A 24,096-nucleotide genomic window follows, 5' to 3' on the forward strand; every position below is an offset into this window, starting at 1 on the left:
ATAGGGGTAATATGTTCCCACTTTCGAGTCCCTGTTAAAACTCTAGCAGCCGCATTTTGAACTATCTGAAGGCGACCTAAAGAAGAATGGCTAATTCCCAGGTATAGAGAGTTGCAGTAATCGAGCCTAGTGGAACTGAAAGCATGAATCACCCTTTCAAAGTTCTCAAAAGAGAGAAAAGACTTTTGCCAAGGCTCACAGTTGGAAAAAATAGCTTTTACAACCTCAAGTTTTAGTGCACTGTCCAAAAGGATTCCCAGATTGTAGTGCACTGTCCAATAGGATTCCCAGCAAGCTACCAAGGGGACTAAACTTCTCTTTTTAGTCAGTAGGAGAAAAATGTGTGTGTCGTCTGCATAACAGTGTTAAGATATGCCATGTTTATTAAAAATAGAACCAAGTGATAGCATATAGAGTGAGAACAGAATGGGAGCTAGAGTAGAACCTTGGGGGACACCGCAAGTCAAAGGAAAATACTGGAATTGGCCTATATTGACTGAAAAACTCCTGTTTATAAGGTATGATTGAAATAAACTTAAGGCTGAACCCTTTATGCACACAACCTGTTCTTAGCGAGATAAAAGAACATTATGATCCACAGTGTCATAAAACATAATTTAAAACTTTGAAGAGAGCTGTCTCAGTAGAATGAGATTTCTTAAATCCTGATTGAAATGTATCAAATATCTTGTTTTCAACCAAGAAACTCTGAAGTTGGTGGAGAACTACTTTCTCCAGTATTTTAGATAAAAAAAGAGAGGTTAGAAATGGGTCTAAAATTTGATAGAACTGAGGAAACAAAATTAGGCCTTTGAAGTCTGGGTTGTACCAAGGCACGCTTGAAATAGTCGGGGACAACTCCTGATTCAAGTCACTTATTAATCAAATGTAGAAGAGTAGGTCCAACTACATCAAACACTTGTTTTGGTAGCCGTGGGGGAATAACATCTAAGGAAGAGCCAGTGGGCTTTAGTTGGTTTACAACACCATGCAAGTGAGTAAGAGAAATAGTTGTAAACTGGCTTAAAACATCAGTATAATTTGATGGGACAGCAAGGTCATAAACAACAGGGTGAATATTCTGCCTCATCTCAGTTACCTTATTGATAAAGAACTTGCTAAAACGTTCACACATAGCCATCGACTCTGTAGGATACATACAAACAGCCTGGTTTAACACCACATTTATTGTATTAAATAGTGTTCTAGGGTTGTGAAAAGCCGATAAATACACAGACTTGGCTGATCTCACAGCCTTCTGATATTTAGAAAGAGAATTTTATATGAAATCTGTACTTTGTCCTTTTTTCCATTTTCTTTCCGCCCTTCTACAAACCTGTCTCTAGGCTTGTTTCAAGTCTATTGATCTTGCTATCCAAATTTGTAGACTAAATTTGACTCTGTTAAACATAAAAGCTTCAAGCTCATAACTTCAGACTACATGAACCCATCTACCTATGATGTAGACAACGTAAAAAAAACATTGGCATCTACCAAATTACTTAAACATGGTCTCTCTTTTTGTCCCATAATGTTTAGTGGGACAGATAGACTGATCCTGGATTAACTTTTATTTTGTGCTGCTGCCAGATTAATTGTGTTAAATGTTTACAAATGATCAATATTCAATCAGTGAGCTGATGTGGTGTCCATGTAGATGAAGAGAAAAGAATTAGAGGAAACGTGCTGGACAAAGAGCCATTGTAAGACTTGGTCATGCTTGACAACTTTTTCTTTGTCCCATATTGTTGCTCTTTTGGCGGAAGATGTTCTTGGGAAAAAAGAGCTCTTTTTAGAATTTTAATATAAATAACTTATTCTCTGAAACACTTTAAAGTAAACATAGTTGTTTTGCAACACTCTACTGGTGTTGTCCTTTTTGTTGTGCACTCTGCGTATACACCATTAAACTGGGCATAACATAATTTACCTTTAACTAAGCTCTGCCATCCTTTGTTACTATTGCTCACTCTGATAAGCTTTGTAGAAATTCCCTTAAGAATGAATGGTGTATTGTCTTGAACTGTGCGGTTTTGGACTAAATATTCTTGTAAACTGAATTGGTAATATTCTTACGTGGGCTGGAATGAAGAGTGATATTTTAAAACATATTTGTCTTATATTTTTAAATAAATTGTTAACAATAATTTATTATTGTATTAACAATGATTGTGGAGACTGTGAATCAGAATTGAGACAAATGATTATCACAGTCACTTGAAAAGAGTACATAAGTGTAAGTGAACAGAACTGCTCATAACATCTCATAACATAATGACACTTTATTTACTATTGCCTTTACTAAAGCATGAATTAATACACAAATGAATTAACTAAGTTATTAGCTTTAATTTACCTAGTCATGACATGAGGAATACAATTGACCTTGATCTTTTGACATATAAGAGGTCATTTTATTATAAAAACATACTGTAAGTTTCAGAACAGAAAACGTCCTCCTTAGTAGAAAAAGAGCATTTATTTAAACCAAGCTGCAAAAAAGGCTCGTTTAGAATTCTTGGAACTTGTGATGTCACAAGGACCAAATACATCTGCATTTTTTTCCATCATTGCACCCTTGGCCCTGCCCACTGGTGCTCAGTCAGTCACACAGATGAAGAGGAGAGAGATGGGGCCTGTCATGGGATATTCATACTAAGTGAAATTACACAGGACACCTTAATGTGCCTGTCTGGATTTAAATGTTTTTCTACATAAACATGCTCAGACAGACATCTTTGACTGCTTGGTACATATCTCAGGCCACTTTTAAAAGTGGTAAGTTTAGTATAGAGTACTTGTTGTTATTATTATTGTCATGGTATAGTAAGTAAGTTATTTAAGACAACCAATTTATTTGTTTATAACTAATTGCCGCACTGGAGCATTGCTGACAAGGTGGAGAGGGAGAATAATATTAGATAATATTAAATTTAAAGATGGAAACTGCTTACCTTTCCTCTTAATTTACTGTTTTGAATTTGAAAAAAAAGATAATATGAATTCATGCAGATCCATTGAGTTTTTTCCGGGGTTGATGGGCGTCCAACATGTTCCAGTCATGTTATAAACATGGGCGTTCTGAAGAGCATTGTTGCGAAGCATGTTTATAAGTTAATTATTAGGAGTAAATAAATCATTAATGCCAACCTTTTATGAATATGATACCTGAGTTTTTGCTTTTGTGCGGCTGTTCGCTTGTTTTAGAAAACCAAGAACCAGCAGATTACATTGTGTGAATGAAATGCACACAGGAACATTTTATATAGTTATAGTTTTTTGACTATGTTTTCTAGTTTTAATGACATTTTAAAAAACAAAACATAAAAGCATGGTAAAATATATACATCTGAAATATAAATTTGACAAATTGATTTTGCACATTGTTATATAATTCTGTAAAAGGTTTTCCTGCGAGGGCTTATAAAATCTATATATAAATTATTGCCATTTAAAGTGATACATTGAGTGGAAAGTTTTCACTCATACATTTTAAAACTATTGGCCAATTAATCCGCTATCGGCCTGTTTTCCCACCTTAGTTATCTGAATTGGCAAAACCCAGTATCGGTCGACCTCTACCATAGACTCTCATTGGAAAAAAGCAAGCGCTTGTCAGAGAAATTATGATAGCAACAGTTGTTAAGAAAGGATTGGTCAGAAACGCTTTGGAGGCATGGCTTAACAAAGAGTCAAATGGGGGCTCGTCCGGGATCTGAATTAAGCTGGATAGTAAAAAGACTCTTTCAAGAGCATCGGATGTAGTGGTTTAGTCTGGTTTCAGTAACAAGTCTTAAATTATTAGTCCAGAATACAATCTTAATTACTGTGTTTTCAGAAATGTACAAGACTTCGCCATGTTGTTACAGGGACCGATCCCTTTAAAATACCTGGGGTTAAGTGCCTTGCTCAAGAGTTCACCCCTTGCAGGGTTCAAATCGTCCAACTTGTTGCCCAGATCTTTTACCAGAAAGTGAAGTAACTAGTCCATTTCGGGTTATAATCCAGTGTAAACATGTAATGTGATAAGAGTCTGCAGCAAAACCTTCTTTTGTACTTGGCTCATAAACTGTACCCTTTCTAATTTGCCATGTGCAGATGGGACCAAAATAATGTTAAAGTAGCCATTGCTTGGAAGAAATGAACTTGTTGAATATTTAGACTAGATTTTCTGCTTGAATATTTGAAAACTGGACAACCCATGATGATCTATCTGGAAATGTAACAAATAAGAAGCTCATGATGTCACAGACAGAAGTGAGACATCAATGTGTGTAGCTGGTCTTATCATTAGATTGGCATTGGTAAGTTTTGCCATTTTACCCTGACTGATGTCTTGCTTGTGAACTCACGTTCCATTTCATTTCATATAGAATGCTCTTCCTACATCCTAAACAACCAATTACTAACCAGGCCTTGCCAGCTGCCACCAATCACATGCAAGCAGGAGGTTTTCATGGCACTCACCCACTTAAGGGACATCTCTTTTTGGAAACCATAAACAGGATGACGGATGAATTTACAGTAGATGGACACTTAATTGCATATTTGAGCAATGTAACATAATTTGTCTAGCAAGTGAAATGCCCACAAAACATATTTTAAAGGGGCAATTTGGTAGTTTTGTAGAAAAGTGTTTTTTTTTTTTTACACTTAAAAATTAATTTTACACTAACAATATTAGACAAATTTTCTTGCACCAAAAACAATCATGTTTTTTTACCCATACCTTTAATTATTTTATATGTAAAAGACCACTGTTATGATTGGCTAAAATCTCTTTAAATGTGAAATAAGGCCCTTCCAATTTGCAAAATACAAAATATGCATTAACACCAGGACAATATTTGAATGACATGTTTTTTTTTGCAGCTTAGGTTCTATTAATGGTCAAACTCTTATTAAAAAACAAACCAAACAAAAATCCTGTTTTTATTTATATCCACTTTAACTTTAAAACAAAACTTATTAAATTGTATTAAATTGGTCAGGCTGATCTATTGCCTTTTTGTAGTTGCATTCATGCTTGCATTGTATTTAGGAATGAGCAGTATATAGAGTCTTAGGCTTTTTTAAAGTCTTTAGTTGAAAGTAAGAGAACTAAGAGCTGCTCCACTGGAATCTCACTTTAAAAGTCAGTATAAACTTATGTGCTCACTAAACAAAGTTTACTAAAATGATCATGTTCACAGCTTTTAAGCATTTCTGTGCTCTTCAGATATTGCAGTTTAATGACCTATGCCCCCCTGATTTCTGACCCCGAGTGATTCCATCAAGAGATGGCAGACTGAATCCTCTACAGGTTAATAGGCCGTTTAGATCAATTCCACCTTATTGACACGGAAAGTGTTCTGCTCTGTGTCCTACAGTCAGAGAGGAGAGATCTCAAATGGGATGGAAATTAGATTATCATGGTTGTCGGACACGTGGTGCAGTAGCATGTGGTGTATATGTTCCGACACATTGCACAGTGATGAGTTCTAATTGTTAATTGTAACTGTTAATGTTAACATGAACATTTTTCCATTCTTTTTGTTCTTCAGAATTACAATTTTTGGGACTGGAGCAAAATGGTTGGCTGTGTTGGAGGAGAGAAATCTAAAACCAGGTGGGCCGCAATACCATTAAATTACAATTCCTCTCATGTTCTATGTCATCATCTCTCTCTCTCATTCTTTGTCTCCCTCCTCACAGTCTACCTATCTAATATTTATTTTTTGCTTTTCCTTTTATAATAGTTCACATTAATTTTCAGCTCTTTCCCATCAGTCTCTGGATCCTTCTGACTCATTCACTAAACTGCATGTGCATGCTTGTGAATATTAAACAATAATGAGAGAAACTGAAAGTGAATTAAAATGCAATTTACAGAAGAAAGTGAAGGTGTTTGTGCATAACGACTGCCAGGGGAGCTATTACATTACAGGTCTATCTTTTTTATACAGATATCGGTTACTATGGTTGTGCAGAGAACTCTTTAGATGAGGAGCCAATTTTTGAGTATTTGTGGTTGCACTTGCAGGAATTAAGGCAAAATTAAATCAGAATTGACCCTGTTTATTTTCCTTACAAATGGTCTTACGGTGCACAATTTATAGTGCATGTTATTCTAAAGAAAATGCATTAATTTTGTGTGCCTCTAAAATGACTTTTCTGCTTATCTAACCAAGGCTGCATGGGCAGGGCAAAATAATATTAACCATTAATATCATTGCACGTTTTTTACGATCCAATCAATTCCTTATAGTTAAGTTAAGTCCTGGGGCTTCATACGTATCTCAAGTCTTAAGTAGGGATGTACCAATGTATGGGCTGTTGATGTTTATCAGCCAATTTATGACCAAATAAAAATTTTAAACATGAAAACGCAGATACGAAAAACAGATGGTTAATTACCATCACACTTTTTGTTAAAATTCAATTGCACAATCCAGAAAGAATTATACACACAGAATGTAGAAGGGCTGGCACTCCTAAGAACATGTAATATTGCATTTTTAATCATTCTTGTTCTCCCCGTAAATGCGGAAAAACCATTGTTACAGATGTGACTGTTGTGAAAGCAGTACTTGCCTATAAATGATGAGGTAAAACCATCCAAACAGCTTTGAAACTAGTAAACTTTGACATTGGAATGGTATCCATTATGGCTACAAGATTGATTGAGTTAAGATTGAAATCACAATATGGTCTTGTGCGATTGCTAAACTTTGAAAGCTTAAAAATAGACTGCATTCAGTGATTCAGTCAGCACTTCATTCAGCATTATGTGAGCAAGCAGCGCCCTCTAGCGGTGTGTATGGCATCATCCATTATACTTACCGTAATTTCCGGACTATTGAGCGCACCTGAATATAAGCCGCACCCACTGATTTTTAAATAAAATATTATTTTGAACATAAATAAGCCGCACCTGTCTATAAGCCGCAGGTGCCTACCGGTACATTGAAACAAATGAACTTTACTCAGGCTTTAATTAAAACACGGCTTGTAACAAAAATAAATAGGCTTTAACGAAACACGGTGTGGCAGCGGGGGCGTGGTCAAGCGCTTACACCTGAGCTAAATTATGTCTAACACCGGTGTCTAATTTCAGTAAGCATGGGGAGAGCGGCATAGAAAGGCAGCAGCCACAGAGCTGAGAGAGTGACACACGTCAGTCTAGTGTTGGCGCATAGAAGAATTGAGAAACTTTATAAAATTGATTGTAAACATTGCTGTGGCCATTAAAAGCCTTACCTGGAATGTCAAGTGCCCTGCTGAAAACTGTCACACTGGTGCCCGTGTGACAGTTTTCCCAAGAAGGACACGTGAAGCAGGGCACTTGAATTTAGACACCGGTGTTAGACATAATTTAGCGCAGGTGTAAGCGCCCTTACAGCTTTTCTCTCCCGGACAGGCGCTTGACCACGCCCCCGCTGCCACACACGGCTTGTAATAAAACATTTGCAGTAAACAGTAGCCTACCAAGAAAGTCATTGGTCACTATCTTCCTCCTCTTGTGCACATGAAACCACTGAAGTCATCTCCTTCAGTGTCGGAGTTGAATAGCCTCAGATTAGTTGTCTTTTTGCACTGAGTCAATTCCTCACGCTGCTGTTTCCAGCGCCTTATCATCGACTCATTAAGACCAAGCTCCCGTGCAGCAGCCAGATCAGATGCCTTCAACTTGAAAGCAGCATCATATGCGTTTCTCCATGTCTTTGCCATGGTGAGGGTGACAAAATTACTACTGTAATCAGAATGATGGGAAGTTTGAGCGCGCTCGATTTAATCTAAACAGTAAACAAAAAAAGTTGTTTTGACCTTAACCCGTTCGGCAATTTCATTGGTCTAATGAAAGCTTCACGCCGCCAAAAAACTGAGCACGTCACAGAATGTTTTTTAAAAAATTTTTTTTTATAAAATTTGAAAGCGGGAAAAATCCATATATTAGCCGCGTCATTGTATAAGCCGCGAGGTTCAAAGCGTGGGAAAAAAGTTGCGGCTTATAGTCCGGAAATTACGGTAACTAGAACTTAAAAGGGTGTTTTGTTCCTTTGGTATCTTTCTATTTTCCCATGATGTGGTTGACATTTCCGTAGAATTGCCCAACATATGCATAGTATGAATTTGTGATATTATATTATAGGCTAAACAGTACAAACAGGCAAAATATGACTTCTGTTATTTTTAACTGCAAAACAGAAGTGCTGTTTATAGCTATATAAGTGTTTATTTATTGAGGTATTGCAAGGGTAAGGGGAATTATTTGTGCTTTTGTTTGAGAATGTTTTGCATGTGTGTGGATTGTGTCTGTTGGGGGTCAGAGAAGTGCTTCCTGGCCTTCTGCTGCTCGCTTTGGCTGCTTGACATTTCAGAGTGACACCTGTTACCCTGTGGGGTGTGGCACTGGCTCTGATAACCAGGACGAGAGACCCCTCTCTACACGGGACCCCAGACGGGTGGCCTGGCATGTTGCCTGCATAAATTTCAGCGTAGTTTAATGTGCTTCATTAGTCTGATCACTGAAACCCATACTCATCTGCCTCCAGACTACAAACCATTCTAAATAGAGATAATGGATCATGTTTAAATTGATTTGATTTGTTATATTGTCCTGTTGTCTTCATAGAATATAGATTTATTTATGAGTTGCGATTGCTCTTCTACGTCTTCTGAAGCACACCAGTATTTCCTTTTCAAATCTCGTAATAGTAATTGTTTTTAACTTTCTTTTTGTTGTCCATTCACAGCAAACACACACAACCTGCAGACCCTACACACACTCCTGTCCACTGGATCTCCATTGAAGCCTCAGAGCTATGAGTATGTGTACAGCTGCATTAAGAGCAATGTGCTGCTGGGATCCATATCAGGTGGGCTTTGTGTGCCAGTGTACAGAGCAATTTTCTGTTAGATTGTATTGAATATAGGAAGATATCTGTCCATTAGGAATTTCTTTCTTTCTTTTGCTCTTTCTTTTGGTCTTCCTATTTTTTGCTCTTGCTTTCTTTCAATCTTTTGTTCTTTCAGTAGCTCTTCTGCTTTTGATCTTTCACTGCTCTTTTTTTGGCTCTTTCGTTCGCGTTTTCTGTAGTTTCCTCTTTCTTTTGTTAGCTTTTGCATTCTTTTGTTAACTCGTTTTCTGTCATTTTTTTGTTTTGTTCTGTGTTTTGCTCTGTCTTTTTGGTTTTCTCAATCTCTTTTGTTCATTTGTTCTTTCGTTTATTCACTTTCTTTCACTTTGTCTTTCACTCCTTTTTCTCTCTTTTCTCTTCTCTCTCTTTCTTTTGCTTTTCCTTTCTTTTTTCCTTCCCCTTTTTTTCCTTTTACTCTTTCTCTCTTCTCTCTCTCTTTTGCGCTTCATTTCTTACTCCTCACTTCTCTTTTCATTGCTCTTCCCTTCTATTTTTCTTTTGCTCTTTTCTTCTTCATTTCATTCCATTCATTCTTTATTTTTCACTTTCTTTTGATCTTTGGTTCTTTAATTGATCTTGTTTTACTCATTAATTTGCTTTTTCTTTTGTTTGTTTTTTTGCTTTCATTTGTTTACTGTTTCCTTTGCTTATTTATTCTTTAGATTGTTTGATTATTCTGTCATTTTGTTTTTGGTCTGTCTTTGGTTTAATAGTTCTCTCTTTCTTCTCTCTCTTGCTCTCTCTATTCTGATCAACCATCTGCTGTAATTTCTCTCTTGTCCTCCAATCATCAATACCCCAGCTCTTCTTGACAGCGCGGTGTATGTACTCTATGTGTGTGTAAGTCACATTGTGATCTCATGCCTGCAGGCCCCTGCAGAAACAAATTAGCATCAGCCTTAACAGCTGTGGTGGACTGCTGATTTTGTGTGCACGTGTGTGTGTTTGTGACTGGGGTCTCGCAGCATGTCTTTCTCACACACCACCTGTGCCCAGTCTCTTCCTGCGGTTTCACCAGATGAGCTTTGCTCTCATGGCAGGTCAGCGGCAGCCTGCTACATTCATGTTATTCAGATTTGGCCTTTGAAAGCAATTTGTTATTTATCTTATTACTTGGAGTGCTCTTCTTCTCCATGGATCATTAGAGACAAGAAAGTTGTAGCCACACAATTTTTAAGGTTTTGCCCATCAGCTCAACTCTTGGACCTAAACTCTTTGCAGAAATGTACCATGGTAACCATAGTTTATGCTGAAATTGGGATAGTAACTATAGTTATTGATAAATATAATATGATAAAACTGTGGTCACTTGTTATTAGAGATCACTGTCATCGCAATGACAGTTTACTACAACGTGTTTCATATTTTTTTATATCTGAAATATTTTTTAATTATTATTAAATGATATGTTCATTTTCTTTCATCTAGATATGATACATAATATAATCCAGTTATCTTAAATGACTGACAGAGAGATTTCAGGATTTTTGCATAAGTCTGCCTCGAAAGCAGTTTGATATGCCATTTAGATCACATTTGATACCATGACAGCAATCTCATTGAGATCTGACACGTCTGCAGAGCAAATGTGCCCCAAAACATTCAGAAAAGCCTTTGATGGACATTTCTCGACTCCAGAGGTTTTTGAAATGTCAAGCTACCTAAATATGTCTACTGAAAACAGCTGCGCTGATACATGATGCCTGTGTTGAGTCCTGAATTCTGATAGCCTTTTGGCCCTCTGAAATACAGAGAAATAATTTGCTTTGCCCAGGATCAGTGCGATGCCCCTCTCCACTCAGACAAGTGACCTCTGCCAACCCAAGGCAGATTTGACCTTGACCCCAATGTCAAGTAGAGCATATGTGACAGGGCTTGTTTCCCACTGTTCCTGTTATTGTGCTAGCCAGACTTCGGAGCTCAGAGGGGCAGCTGGCAGGAAACTTTACCACTTTCAGCCACCCAGTATTACCTGAATCTAATAGACCCCCCAGAATCACCTGCCATCTGTCTCTCACACACACACACACACACACACACACACACACACACACACACACACACACACACACACACACACACACACACACACACACATACACATACATATGCATACAAACACCAGCTAGTCTATTTCTCTCTTGTTTACTTCATACTTTTTTCTTTATTATAACTTGGCAATGATTACTTTCTTCAATTACTGAGTTCTATTTTTATTAACACCCACCTCTGATCTGTCTTCTTCACTCCCAGTTTTTCTCCTCAAAACCTCATTGTTTTCAAATAGACCTTGCTTCTTGGGTGGCAGTATCAACTATCTATCTCGCTTCTCTTCATATCTCTCTCTCTCCATCTTTCTTTTTGGTGAAATCCAAATGGCTAAGGATATGAGCTGTTTGCACATGTTGTAGATTCAGTCTTCATAATTAGGACTGAAACGCTTAGTCGACGTTATTGACAACGTCGACAATAAAACATTGTCGACAAACATTTTCATTGTCAAATAGTCGTTTGATCTAATTTAATGTAACATGAGATCACATTAAACTCTACTGATGAGAGCAGCGCTGCAGCTCGTACCTGACTAAGGAGAGGAAGAATTACACACCTCACAGTCCAGATGCACTCTAAACTTTCCAAACAGCTTCAGGGGATGTAGATTGCCAAGTATGAGGGAATTCTAATGCAAAAATACAAAGTAAGTAAATACAGAAGCACTCTCGTTGTGGAATAAGCGCAGTTGTAGCTGCCACTCCGCTGAAGTAAAACTTGCGTGTCGAGCAACTTTAAAGGAAACACCCCGGCATTGCATCTTAAATGCAGTTATTTTTAATGCGTTATAGCTTTATTCAAGTTCAAATTATACGGAAGCAGATAATGTAAATAACTCCGAAACTGGCATTTTTCTGTGCGGTCAGCGCCTCTTCTATGAGTTGCGCGAATGTCCCGATCTTAGGGAGAGATTGAAACTGCACCCAACCAGAGCATGTGAGCGTAGCGGAGCGTGAGCGTAGCGGGGAGCGGAGCGGTAATACTTCCTCCTGAGCGGAGAGCGCCTTTCTGAAGATTCCGCTCCGCTCGCTCCGTCCGCTCAGCGCCGCTCGCTCTACCCGGAATGCCCTATTGTGATTTGCTAGTTCGAGAATCTGTGAATTAGCTAAAGCAATAGTGGGTTGGTTATGGAGTTCAAATATTGTTTTAAGGAAGTTGCGAGCCTTATGCATAAATGCACAGTAAAAATCACGGTTAAGAACGAGCAGGGAGGAGAAATTGAAAGGGAGTGTGGAGAGACTGTGAGAGTTAGCAAAGATTCATATTGGAATATAAAGCGTCACATTGCCAGAAAGCAGGAGGATGTGCTACACAAACATGGTAGTGCAGCAAAAGGTGAGCTATAGCCTATACCATTCAAAAATAAATGAATAGATAAATGGGTAAGGTAGGCTGTTGTACTGAGCCCCTCTCATGACATGCAGACAAAAATATATTGTAATATACAAATTAACATTTCGTTCCCAACTTCCCATGAATTAAGAATTCGTTCTCTCATTTAGGGTGGCCACGAATTAAATTAGTTTCTACAAATTCTTAAATCGTTCCCTGGTTTAGTAAATCGTGGCCATGTTGAACTAATTCGTAGGCTACTCTCGTTTTATTAAAACAAGGAAACAAATTATTACAACGTGGTCACGATTTACTAAACCATGGATCGAAATATTATATTGTTAATTTTGTACGATTTAAATTAAATTAGGAAATTAATTATTAAAACATGCTGAAGTCAGGTTGGAACGAATTGTTAATTCGTTATGCAATCATCATATCAGTGCAACTAAAAATAACCTATAGCCAACTCACAATATGAATTAGCCTACATAATTGTAGTTGATGTAGCCTATTTTTAAGTTGAAATTAGACAGAAGTTATTGAACCACTTGTTAAATTTAAATTAAAAAAAAAACTGACCCGAATAATTAGGTAGGCCTATAATTTAGATGTAGGCCTAGGCAACAGAAAATGTACTGTACTCTATTATAATGTACGCAAATTAGTTTTTACAGAAAAAACTGCTACCAATCAAAGGGAGATAAATAATTTTTTTCCTCTCCTGCGTCCCCAGACTCCCCAGTTCTGAGCACGTGTTTTCCGCCGCTGGATTACTGTCCCGGGCACACCGCATGAGCCTGAAACCTAATACTTTGTCCAAGCTAATGTTTCTAAAAGTAAATTCTAAAGTGATGTAAAGATTGAGACGTTTTTAAGTAGACAGCAATTACCCGCAGTTATATTTAAACTTTAGAACGCGCGTTTCTTTTACTAATGCCAGTAAATCATCCAGGTGTGCTTTGATAAGATGTTGTTAAGTGCATTTCACCTGTGTGTGCTTTTATGAGCATGATAGTCCAGATGTGTTTTGTGAAGTTCTACATGCATTTCATCTTGTTTGTGTGTGCGTCATGGCGTTTTAATATGCCTGTTTTGCAACTGCAGTTGTTCACGGAAATAAAATAATGAAAATCAAATATACCTTTTCAGTTATTGCATTTAATAGACAAGTTTGCCAAAGGGCTAGACATGTTTTATAATTAAGTTAATTTAATGCATTTAAATGAATAAAAAGAACAGACTTTTATTCAGAATCACCCCGAAATAACTTCTATTTACAATCCTAGCTACTGTAATTTATACATGTATTCCAGATATTCATTACAAAGTACAAACAGAAAGCAAGTAGCCTACAGAGACATTTTATGTCTGAGCGGGATCTGAGCGGGATTTGTTTTACCGGTGAGCGATTCATCAGTGGAGCGTTCGCTTGGGACGCGAGCGACTGGCTGGAGCGCACGCGCATAGAGTGGAATATTGAGCTGAGCGTCACACCGCTCCGCTTCGCTCACATGCTCTGCACCCAACTGATGCACACTTGGTGCAGTTAGATTATAATTCTCATGACTTATTGAATCATAATATATGTGTCACTGTGCATTTCATATCATGAAGAAAATTGGCAATATTAATATGAGAGAGTTTTTTTTTTTTGTGAGTTAAAGATGGATTGAAGTGAACATAAAGGTGAGAGTGGGTAGTCTCCGCCCCTTTATACACTGTAAAAAAAGTACATGTATGATTTGTTTTGGCTTGTTTTCCAATATAAATATCTAAAACTCATTTAAAACAATGCACATTTTCTTTAGCAGCTATACTGCAGAAGAATTATTTTTTTATCTGACAATGTAAAAATCCTTTAAAAAAGATGCATTCACCTGAGAAGCAGCATATAATATATTTAGACTTGCTTTTAGAGAATAGATCTTGAATATAAGTATATTTTATCCTTACTGCACTCGCAGAATTATAACCAAGTGAAAAAATACACACGTGTACAAAATACACTTATATTTAAGATACATTCTCTTAAAGCAAGTCTAAATATTTTATATGCTGCTTCTTAAGTAAATTTATCTTGTTTTAAGGATTTTTAGACAATTTTAAATAGAAATCAAGACAAAAACACTTGATAACAATAGGATTGGGTGCAGTGAATTTCTTTACTGAATTAAACCTAATAAAAAGATTTTATTCCCGTTAATTCAGTGAATGACATTTAGAGGGATTTTTAAAAGATGATTATACCCTCTTTATTGTTAGTAAGCACGTTTAATATAACCTTTTAAGTCAGGACACAAGCTGAATAATAGTTAAGAGCTAATGATTAATCGGTGCAATAATCGCAGAATAGTTGAATAATCGTTAGATGAATCGTTTATCAAAATAATCGTTAGCTGCAGCCCTATTCATAATGGGTGACTCATTAAATGTATAGTCACTGCAATTGCAGTCCTTTCTTATCACTTCTACGTATGATTTATTGGTTTTCTTTGCGATTAATGGTACTTTTTGCCTCTTTGGATGTGATGTAGCTACTGTAAATGACTAATTAGAACTCCCTATCGCTTTTTTGCAGCATGATTAAATACATTCCCCTCACATTAAGTTTGATGAAATGTCCTGAAACTACCTTTGCTAGCAAAAGGTTTGCTTGATACGCACTAAGGATATGCAGCAGGCTATTTTCAGTGTAGAGAAGTAACTTGTAGGCTAAATTCATTGCTGAAGAAAGGCCTTAATGTATTGGACCAAATTAATCTTTGGGCACTTTTGTTCAGCTTGTTCCTCTTGCTATTATTGTGTCTGATAAACAAATCGATAAGAAAGTGGGGCAGTAAAGAAACAGTTATCCATATAAATGAAGGCAGGAGAACAAAGCTACCTGCAAATGATCCCAGCATGTTTATATTTTAATTAACTAAAACATCCCATCCGTTTGCAAGAAAAGTCAACTATACTGCCCTACAAAGGCAAAACGCCGTAACATCATGTTTGGTTAAAAATGAGTTAATGTCATTTTTGGGGTATTCAAGACCTCCTTTATCATGTGAATAAATATCGTGAGTCAATTTGATTGTTTTAACGAGAAATTAAAGGGCTATGACAACCGTAACATCCAAAACCATACGAGAAACCACAGCAGAATGCCGTAACAGTTGTTACGGCTCTTAGCCTTTGTTCCGGCACGCTGAAGTTGAGTTAAGGTGTTCTGACTTTGTTTCGCCTGGCATCAAGAGAGATGTTACGGTGCCGCTGTGATGTTACTGTACTCTGGCTTTGTCATACTGTAAAAGATTACCGCTCTTTTATTGTCACCAAACCGCGTAACATACACACGACACATCTTTGAAATAAAGTGTAGACTGCCGACTGCCGACTGCTTGTTTGTATTATTACTCTGTGATAGCGATGTGATAGGGCGATGGTTCAGATCTGTCAATGTCAGTGACAGCCCGGAGCTAGCTAAATTTAATCTGTATCACGTAAATTAGCGCTAACGTTGACGCTGACACTCGCCTCACATCAGATGCTGAAAACCAAATATTAAATACAGAGGCATCCTACCTTTCCATGCAATCCGATAGAAGGTATAATAGAAGATATAATCCATAGCAATGCACGTCATCTGCTGTATCCACAACAATCCATACGTGTTTGAGCCATATTTCCTTCTTGCAGGTGTTCACGTCAGATTTTACAGCTGGTTATCGCTAACGTCCGTACAAAGTAGGCTAACCTAAATAGTAAAAGTAATTCCAACTTTTTTTCGGTATACTCTGTCTATATTATCTCAGAATTAAAAAGTAGTAATCCAAGTCGAGTTCAGTTGACTGAGCATCTTGAGCAGTTTGGTGGCCCTTAACCCTTTAACTGTCACCCCTCCCCTTTTTTAGCATAGACATGAAAATCACTATCCAAACTTAAATGGTTGTATTTCAAGAATGCTTTGTCATATATACCTATGGACAAGTTGTTTTCCAAATTTTAGGTTGATATCTCAAAAAATTAGCTTTCAGTAAGATTTTATTTGAGCAGTAAAAAACTTGGAATGAGCAGTCTCTAATCTCTAATGTATTGGTCCAATGTTTAATTAATTATTACTCTATATCTTGCATTTAAATACATATACCTTTGTATTCAATTATAATTAAATTATCTTTATTGTGAAAATATTTATTGTATTTATTCATACTGTACATACTGTACTGCAAAGTAACTTATCTGTTATACTGTTTAACTGTGTTAGTGTTGCCGCACTATCCTGATCATTATAGCACTAAATAGGAACAACCAAAGGTCTTCTATATAATTTAAAACAAATACCATGATGACTAGACCTTGGTTAGGTGTTCTTATAATGGATGTAAGTATGGTGAACAGCAAGTAAATATTGATTATATGTCAGTTACTGACCTTTTGCCTTTGCATGACTCCTGATTTTTGGCACATGATACAAAGGCAGAGTACAGTAACTGCCAAACAAGGGTCAAAGGTCAATTTTGAGCTCAATATTTTTTGCATACAAACATTTCTTCAGTATAGCAACTAGTTGTGAAATTTTGGGAGTCCTACCTATAATACTTTTGTCTGGACAAAACAGAAACTTTAAAGTCATTTTTCTCAGTTTCACACTCTAGTGAGTTAAGGTCTTTTGCTTTTGCAGGGCAGTATATTTCTGGACCTTTTTGATCTGGCCTGAAGATACTCTCTGTCTCTGAAATGTCATTTCTACATTGTGAAATATGACCCGTTTGAATCTGTCTTTGAATTTGTCCTTAAAGCTGAGATTCTCTTTTCTTTTAACATTTTGACCATCTTTGAAACTGTATCTAAACATCTTTAATGTTTCCCCAGGTGGCACAGACATCATTTCATGCTTTATGGGACAGAACATGACTGTGCCCATTTACAGAGGAGAAATTCAGGCGCGGAATCTGGGCATGGCCGTGGAGTCCTGGAGCTGTGAAGGTAAAATGTGGCTCATGTTTATCTCTGATTTTATGGTTTGGAGGCTTGGTGGTTTGCTGGTTTTAATAAAATAGAAAGTTTGGTCTCAAATTGAATTTGATGAGCCATGTTGGAAGCTGTTGCGAATTTGGTGATATTCGCTCACCTGTCACATCTGTTGAATAGACACTGTACAGTCAGCAAGGAGGCCCCGTCAACTCATGGTGGGAAACAGGGAGAAACATCTGCTAGATTTGGCCGAAAAGCTGTGTAGTTCTTTGCACTTTAAACAAAGCCAAAATCACAGAACTGAAGTTTTATCTCTTGCCAACCGAAAAAAAAAGAAGCCATAAGAAAACTGCTGTTACTACAAATAATTAATTGAGAAGATACCTGTCAAAACCTCACAGGATGTGCATATCTGCAGCAGATATTTTATTAAAAGTAAAAAAAAAATTAAAAGATGAATAAATATCACAAATCATGCTAAATTATTGAAGTACAGTACGGCAGATTTCAGATCATCCTCCTATAAGCCTGATGGGGATCCTATCAGAAGCTATGAATAAACTGCACAGCTTTTTATGTATTTCTTGTTTAGCAACAACAAAAAATTCAGCTTATTTGGATATTTCTCTTCGTTTTCCTCATAAGAATGAATGGCTTATTATGGTCACCAGGATTTGTTTTCCCCTAAACTAAACCATGCCCCCAAGTGAATGATACGTTACTGACTGTAAGTCTTTTTTACAGTCAATGCCCACTTTCACATTCTTCTTTTGTTTTTGGCGATTCACATTCTTTGTGCATATCGCCACCTAATGGGCAGTTAGGACTTAAATATTTATCTGTTTCTCACCCACACCGATCACATCACTTCTGAAGACCACTGGATTACTTTTATTCTGCGTTTCTGTGCTTTTCAGAGCTTCAGACTTTTGGTAACCATTCACTTACATTGTGAGTGCCTACAGAGCTGAGATAGTCTTCTAAAAGTATTTGTTTGTGTTCAGTGGAATAAAGAGTCATACACATCTGGAATGGTATGAGGATGAGTATTTTTTATGTTTGGGTGAACTACCCTTTAAAAACTCTGTTGTGCTTGTGTTTTAGGTAAGCCTGTGTGGGGGGAGAGTGGGGAGCTGGTTTGTCTGAAGCCTATCCCATGCCAGCCCACTCATTTCTGGAATGACGAGAATAGCAGCAAATACCACAAAGCCTACTTTTCCACCTTCCCAGGTAACCCCCATCGTTCAGATTTAAAGAGGCCCTATTATGCTTTTTGGGATTTTATCTTTCCTTTAGTGTGTAATATAGCTGTTTGTGCATGTAAAAGTTACAAAGCACAAAGTCCACGCAAAAGGGAGTTACTCACTCCCACAGACAACACAGCTCAAGAACTACAAGGATTATAGTCCAGCCATTTCTTCCGTAAAGTATCTACGTCACTATGTAACATATGCATAATGCCCGCCTAAGGGCTACTTTGACCCGCCCTCAAACAAACGTAGTTCTAGCCGAGGCCAGGCTGAGTTGGGTTAGTGTTGACACCATGTCGAGAAGACGCTGTTTTCTTCACTGCGAAAGCAAAACCTCTTTGTTTGGACTTCCAAAGGCAGACGAATTGAAGAATCAGTGGTTAAAATTAATTTTTACGACTATTCCTCAGCAGTACAATCACAACCAATGCCGGATTTTCAAGTCGGTTACTCCTGAAAGATGGTGCAGTTCCCACATTGTTGGGACAATCTGGTGCTTCAGGATCAGAACCTGTAAGTAGGCTTGATTATTTGTAGATTTATCTGCTACCGAGAGTTCAAATGCCGAGTTTTTTGTGGGTTAGTTATGGTGTACACCCAGGGCACAACTGTAGACCTCTGCTAACCTCCTAGCTAATGTTATTGTGTTGAAATAGTTTGGTTAATCAGCTGCATTTAATCACTTTTACCTACAGTTGTGTAGAATTATGCAGATTGTTTGTCGTTCTTACTATCATGAATAGTGATCAAGTGTGGAGATGGATTTATTTTTACAGGCGCTGATTTGTTTTAAAATCTGCAATCCACGGTACACGGCTAACTTGCTATGTAATGTTATTGATTTGGTAAGTGTTTACTATTCAGCTGTGGGCCGGCTTTTACCTAAAACTGTGTAACAAAATGGTTTATCTCAAGTGTCATATATAATTATATAATTACATGCTGTAATGTTACAGCCACTATCCACGGTAGTCCACGGCTAACTTGCTGACTAACTCTCTTATACACCTGGTAGTGTCCAACCGGGAGTAAGCCTCTGTTCTCCGTTCATATCCTGGGCAAAAAATGTTTGGCTACCCCCATTCCAGGAAAAGATGACTAACTTGGATGCACTGTGATTTTTACTTGAAGCTTTGTTAGTTCACAATAATCAACAGTGTACAGTGCTTGCGAAAGTGGTTCGGGTCGATCAGCTTGTTCTTCCAAACTTTCATTATTTCTTTAATTATTGGACTCTGGCTAGAGCTGGAGAATTGATGCCACTGTTACCATAGTTACAGATGCACAGGAAGACTCGAAAGCTGAAACTCAGTTATGTTAGGGCGTTACATTTCCAACATGCTCTACACGGTTGACCAATCACAACTGACTAGGCCAGCTGACCAATCAGAGCAAACTGGGCTTTTCGGAAAGGGGGGCTTTAAAGAGACAGGACCTTAATCAGAGTGTTTGAGCCAGAGTATGAAAATGGGTTTAGCAGAAATGTACAGTATGAGAAAAAGAATGTGTTTTTTGAACATTAAAGCATGTAAACCTATTCTAGTAGACCCCCAGAATAAAATCATGAACCTATAAATTAGCATACTATGGGCTCCTTAATACTGTTAAGGAATAGTTAACCCAAAAATGAAAATTCTGTCTTCTTTTTCTCTCTCATGTCATTCCAAACCTGTATGACTTTCTTTCCTCTGTGGAACACAAAGGGAGACATTTAGCAAAACGTCCAAGCTGCTCTGTCCCTAGTCACAATTTACTTTCATTGACATACTTCAACATACAATGAAAGCGCAAGTTTTGACGTGGTCCCTGGAAACACGTTTTCTGTCATCCTTCTGATTTAGAAAACAAACATGCCGTTTCAGTTTGTTAAGGAACGTGACTGCAGTTTTTTCCTCCGTATTGATTAAATTATTTATGAGGGCAAAAAAAATAAATAAAAAAACACCCTGCCAAGTTTTGTTAGCACAAGAAAAAATCTCCTTGCAGCCTCATTGCTGACAGTATGGAGATGTAGGAAAAGGCCAATCAGGACAGTTCAGCCTCATTAGCGTTCTCAACCTGCCAGCAGTTAGACATCTCTGCTTAGGTTCACAATAGCTGCTTCTGTCTATAACCATTTGTCCATTCCTCTCAATCCATTTAATTTGTGTGCATACCTGTTCATTCAGGAGTCTGGGCCCATGGTGATTACTGTAAGATAAACCCAAAGACAGGAGGAGTTGTCATGCTGGGGAGAAGGTAAGCATCTCTTTATGACAAATTTTAATTCTCTTAAATGCAGGTTTTCATAATCTTTTCTATTTTCTGTAGAGCTGAGTCGTTGTAGGACAATACTCCTACATTAGTCACACTGTTAGATGTTATACTATACTAAAGCAGTGTTGGTTCTGTTTGTATTTTTTTGTAGTGATGGAACCTTGAATCCTAATGGTGTTCGATTTGGGAGCTCAGAAATATATAATATTGGTGAGATATTTCACTTTGTTTTCCTGCACAAAAAAAAAAAAACAGCTTAGAATTGTAGCCCACAGTTTAGACCAGCCTGAATATTTAGATAATGGTTTTTAGCTGGTTTTAGATGGTAAAGCCTGGTTAAGATGACGAGTGTAATTATGCTGGATGACCAGGCCAAACAAGCCTGAAATGCACATTAATCTTAAAACCAGCAATACCTTTTGGTAGTTTGAGGTGGTTACCTGCTAAACAAGTAATCTGTCATTTAAAGGATAGTTTACCCAAAAATGTAAATTCTGTCATCATTTACTCAACCTCATGCCATCCTAAATGTTTATGACTTTCTTTCTTCTGCTGAACACAAACTAACATTTTTAGAATAATTTCTCGGCTGTGTAGGTCCATACAATGCAAGTGAATGGTGACCAGACGTTTCAAGCTCCAAAAATCACAAAGGCAGCGTGAAAGTAATCTATACGACCCAGTGGTTTAATATATACCTTCTGAAGCGATGCAATCACTTGAGAAACAGATTCATATTTCAATCCTTTTTTAATATAAATTTTAGTGGTGGGTAAAAATATTGATTTTCCAATGCATCTTCATCTCGATATCAGTTCATAAATCCCAAGATCGATCTTTTAGTCTATGCTGAATCCTGCAAGTGAGGAAATCACTTGCATTAGCAACCAAATTTCGTGCTATCGGACTAATATGTATAAATGTAGCAACTGGCTGGTAAATTTTTTCATTTTACTCACCAGTAATTGTGTAGTATAGTGGTGGAGTCTCTTTTAATATTCTTTCTGTTCTATATATCAGTTGCTGATCAAAAACAAAACAAAAATAACCATTTAATTCTAATCATGCATAGGACGGATAAAGTAAAGACATTGTAGTCTCTCCCCTTAATTTGCATTTACAGACGCTCTTTAGAGAAATGCCGTTTCTTTAAAGAGACAGAACCGGTTTTTAGCATGCGTAAATACCTATAAATTTTACAAATTATGCCATTAAACAAAAACATGTAACAAAAAATTATATATACAATGTAATATCATATTTATTGATTTAATTCATGGATTTGTTTATTTTTTAAAAGCTAAAATTTGACCAAAGTGATAAAAAAAAGCGAATAAAATATAATTAGCAAAATTTATATTTTCATAATGTACCTATTTAGAAGATCCCCTGTATAATTAACAGGATTAGATTGGAGGGAATTTATTTCATATGTAAGCAAAAGGGACATTGTAACTGAAATATTTCCACAAGAATCAATATCGAATTGAAATCGGAATTGAGAAGCTTGTGAATCAGAATCGAATCGAGAAAACTGTATCAATACCCAGCCCTAATAAAGCTTCACTTTCACTTGCAGAATGTGAAAGTGGAGATTTATAGTAAATAAGTTATTTAGATAACTTAACTTAAATATTGATCTGTTTCTCACCCACACCTATCATATCGCTTCTGAAGACATAGATAAAACCACTGTAGTTGAATGGATTACTTTTTATGCTGCCTTTATGTAATTTGTGGACCTTGAAAGGTCTGGTCACCATTCAATTGTATTGCTTTGACCTACAGAGCTGACATATTATTCTAAACATCTTAATTTGTATCCTGCAGAAGAAAGAAAGTCATACTTACCCTCATGCCATCCCAGATGTGTAAGTAAATGAGGAGAGAATTTTCATTTTTGGGTGAACTAAGATGGTCAAAGAAAAATGAAAATTCTGTCATCGTTCATTCCCCCCCTCAAAGATGTTCCAAACCTAAATTACTTTCTTTCTTCTGTGGAACACAAAAGGAGGCGTTAGTCCATTTAATCATGAAAGATCCGGTTTAGCTTGTACAAACATGACAAAGTAGCTTTTCAATTATAAAAGATCCTTGTCATGCTCTCTCTTGTACCAGTGGAAGCCTTTGAGGAAGTATCCGACAGCCTTTGTGTCCCCCAGTACAACAGTGATGGAGAAGAGAGGGTGATTCTGTTTTTGAAGATGGGACCCAATAAGACCTTCAGTAAAGAGCTAGTTGGGAAGATCCGTAGTGCTATCAGATTTGCTCTTTCTGCACGACACGTACCTGCCTTGATACTGGAAACCAAAGACATCCCGGTGAGTACATTTCTTTTCTACTACGGTTTGCTTTCAGTCTCACTTTACTTTTTCGATCTGATTTATTTTACTCCTTGGTATGTCTGCAGTACACTATCAGCGGTAAGAAAGTGGAGGTTGCAGTCAAACAGGTGATTGCAGGTAAGGAGGTAATTCAGCGAGGGGCATTCTCAAACGCTGACTCCTTGGACCTCTACAAGAACTTACCTGAGCTCCAGAACTTCTGATCAACTGCATGAGATACAAAACATCTGAACTCCTGGCCCAAGGTCCGAATTTCTGGGTCCCCTTCGTAGGGTTTAGATTCTGTGGACACATGTTGGAACTCTGGACCATCTGCAGGAATTATAGAGCTTTCAAACATCTAAGAAGAGTTATCCGGCACTTGTTCGAACACTCAAAACTCTCATACACAGTTGCTGAACTGGTGGAATCTGTACATATAATATGTCCTGAATTACTGAAGTGCAAATCAGTCTCTCTTGGGTAGACAACTGAGTGCCATTTTATGAGATTCCAGAGGTGTTACATCTCAAAGGGACATTTTATCTGCGTCTGTTATTGCATCCACCAAACATTATTCCCAAGCGACTTAACAAACTCACAAACAATATGTTTGAGACTAAATCAGTTTTTCCCTCTACCATGTCAGTTCCATAATTCACCTCATATAGTTTTGATGCATCGTCCCTTTAACCTTAATGCAGGCTTTTTAAAATCTAGGCATTTGTAATTTAAGGCTTTAATATGACACTAATTGTGCTCGTATTCACGAGTCAAATACAATGTTAAGTAACTGAATGTTGCTATCTTTGAGGAAGAGGTAATTTTTATTAAAGCAGATTTTTGAATAATGTGAGGCATTTGTCCAGGTGAAACACTGACTACTTTGGTGCAAACCAACTGTTTGCACAATCAACTAGCATTGTGAGACACAGTATTTGCCCAGCTGGTACAGTTTCCTGATCTACAAACAGTTGTTGTAATGATGTCCATCTAATTTATGCATATTTTTCTTTCCCT

General features: G+C 37.2%; 1 protein-coding gene across 2 annotated transcripts in view; it reads left to right on the forward strand.

Moving 5' to 3' along the window:
- LOC127626815 (acetoacetyl-CoA synthetase) overlaps positions 1–23,306 on the forward strand; it is a 46,447-nt gene extending 23,141 nt beyond the window's left edge. The window contains exons 11-18 of one of the 2 annotated variants that reach the window (XM_052102881.1): positions 5,544–5,608; positions 8,736–8,858; positions 17,145–17,258; positions 18,351–18,476; positions 20,665–20,734; positions 20,904–20,962; positions 22,871–23,073; positions 23,163–23,306. In XM_052102881.1, the coding sequence (XP_051958841.1) occupies positions 5,544–5,608; positions 8,736–8,858; positions 17,145–17,258; positions 18,351–18,476; positions 20,665–20,734; positions 20,904–20,962; positions 22,871–23,073; positions 23,163–23,300 (898 nt within the window). In that variant the 3' untranslated portion in view covers positions 23,301–23,306. The remainder of the gene's footprint in view (positions 1–5,543; positions 5,609–8,735; positions 8,859–17,144; positions 17,259–18,350; positions 18,477–20,664; positions 20,735–20,903; positions 20,963–22,870; positions 23,074–23,162) is intronic. The other variant, XM_052102889.1, reaches the window with a different exon arrangement.
- Positions 23,307–24,096: the final 790 nt, after the last annotated feature.

The sequence above is a fragment of the Xyrauchen texanus genome, chromosome 3 (genome assembly GCF_025860055.1).
Source record: "Xyrauchen texanus isolate HMW12.3.18 chromosome 3, RBS_HiC_50CHRs, whole genome shotgun sequence".
Lineage (NCBI taxonomy): Eukaryota > Metazoa > Chordata > Actinopteri > Cypriniformes > Catostomidae > Xyrauchen > Xyrauchen texanus.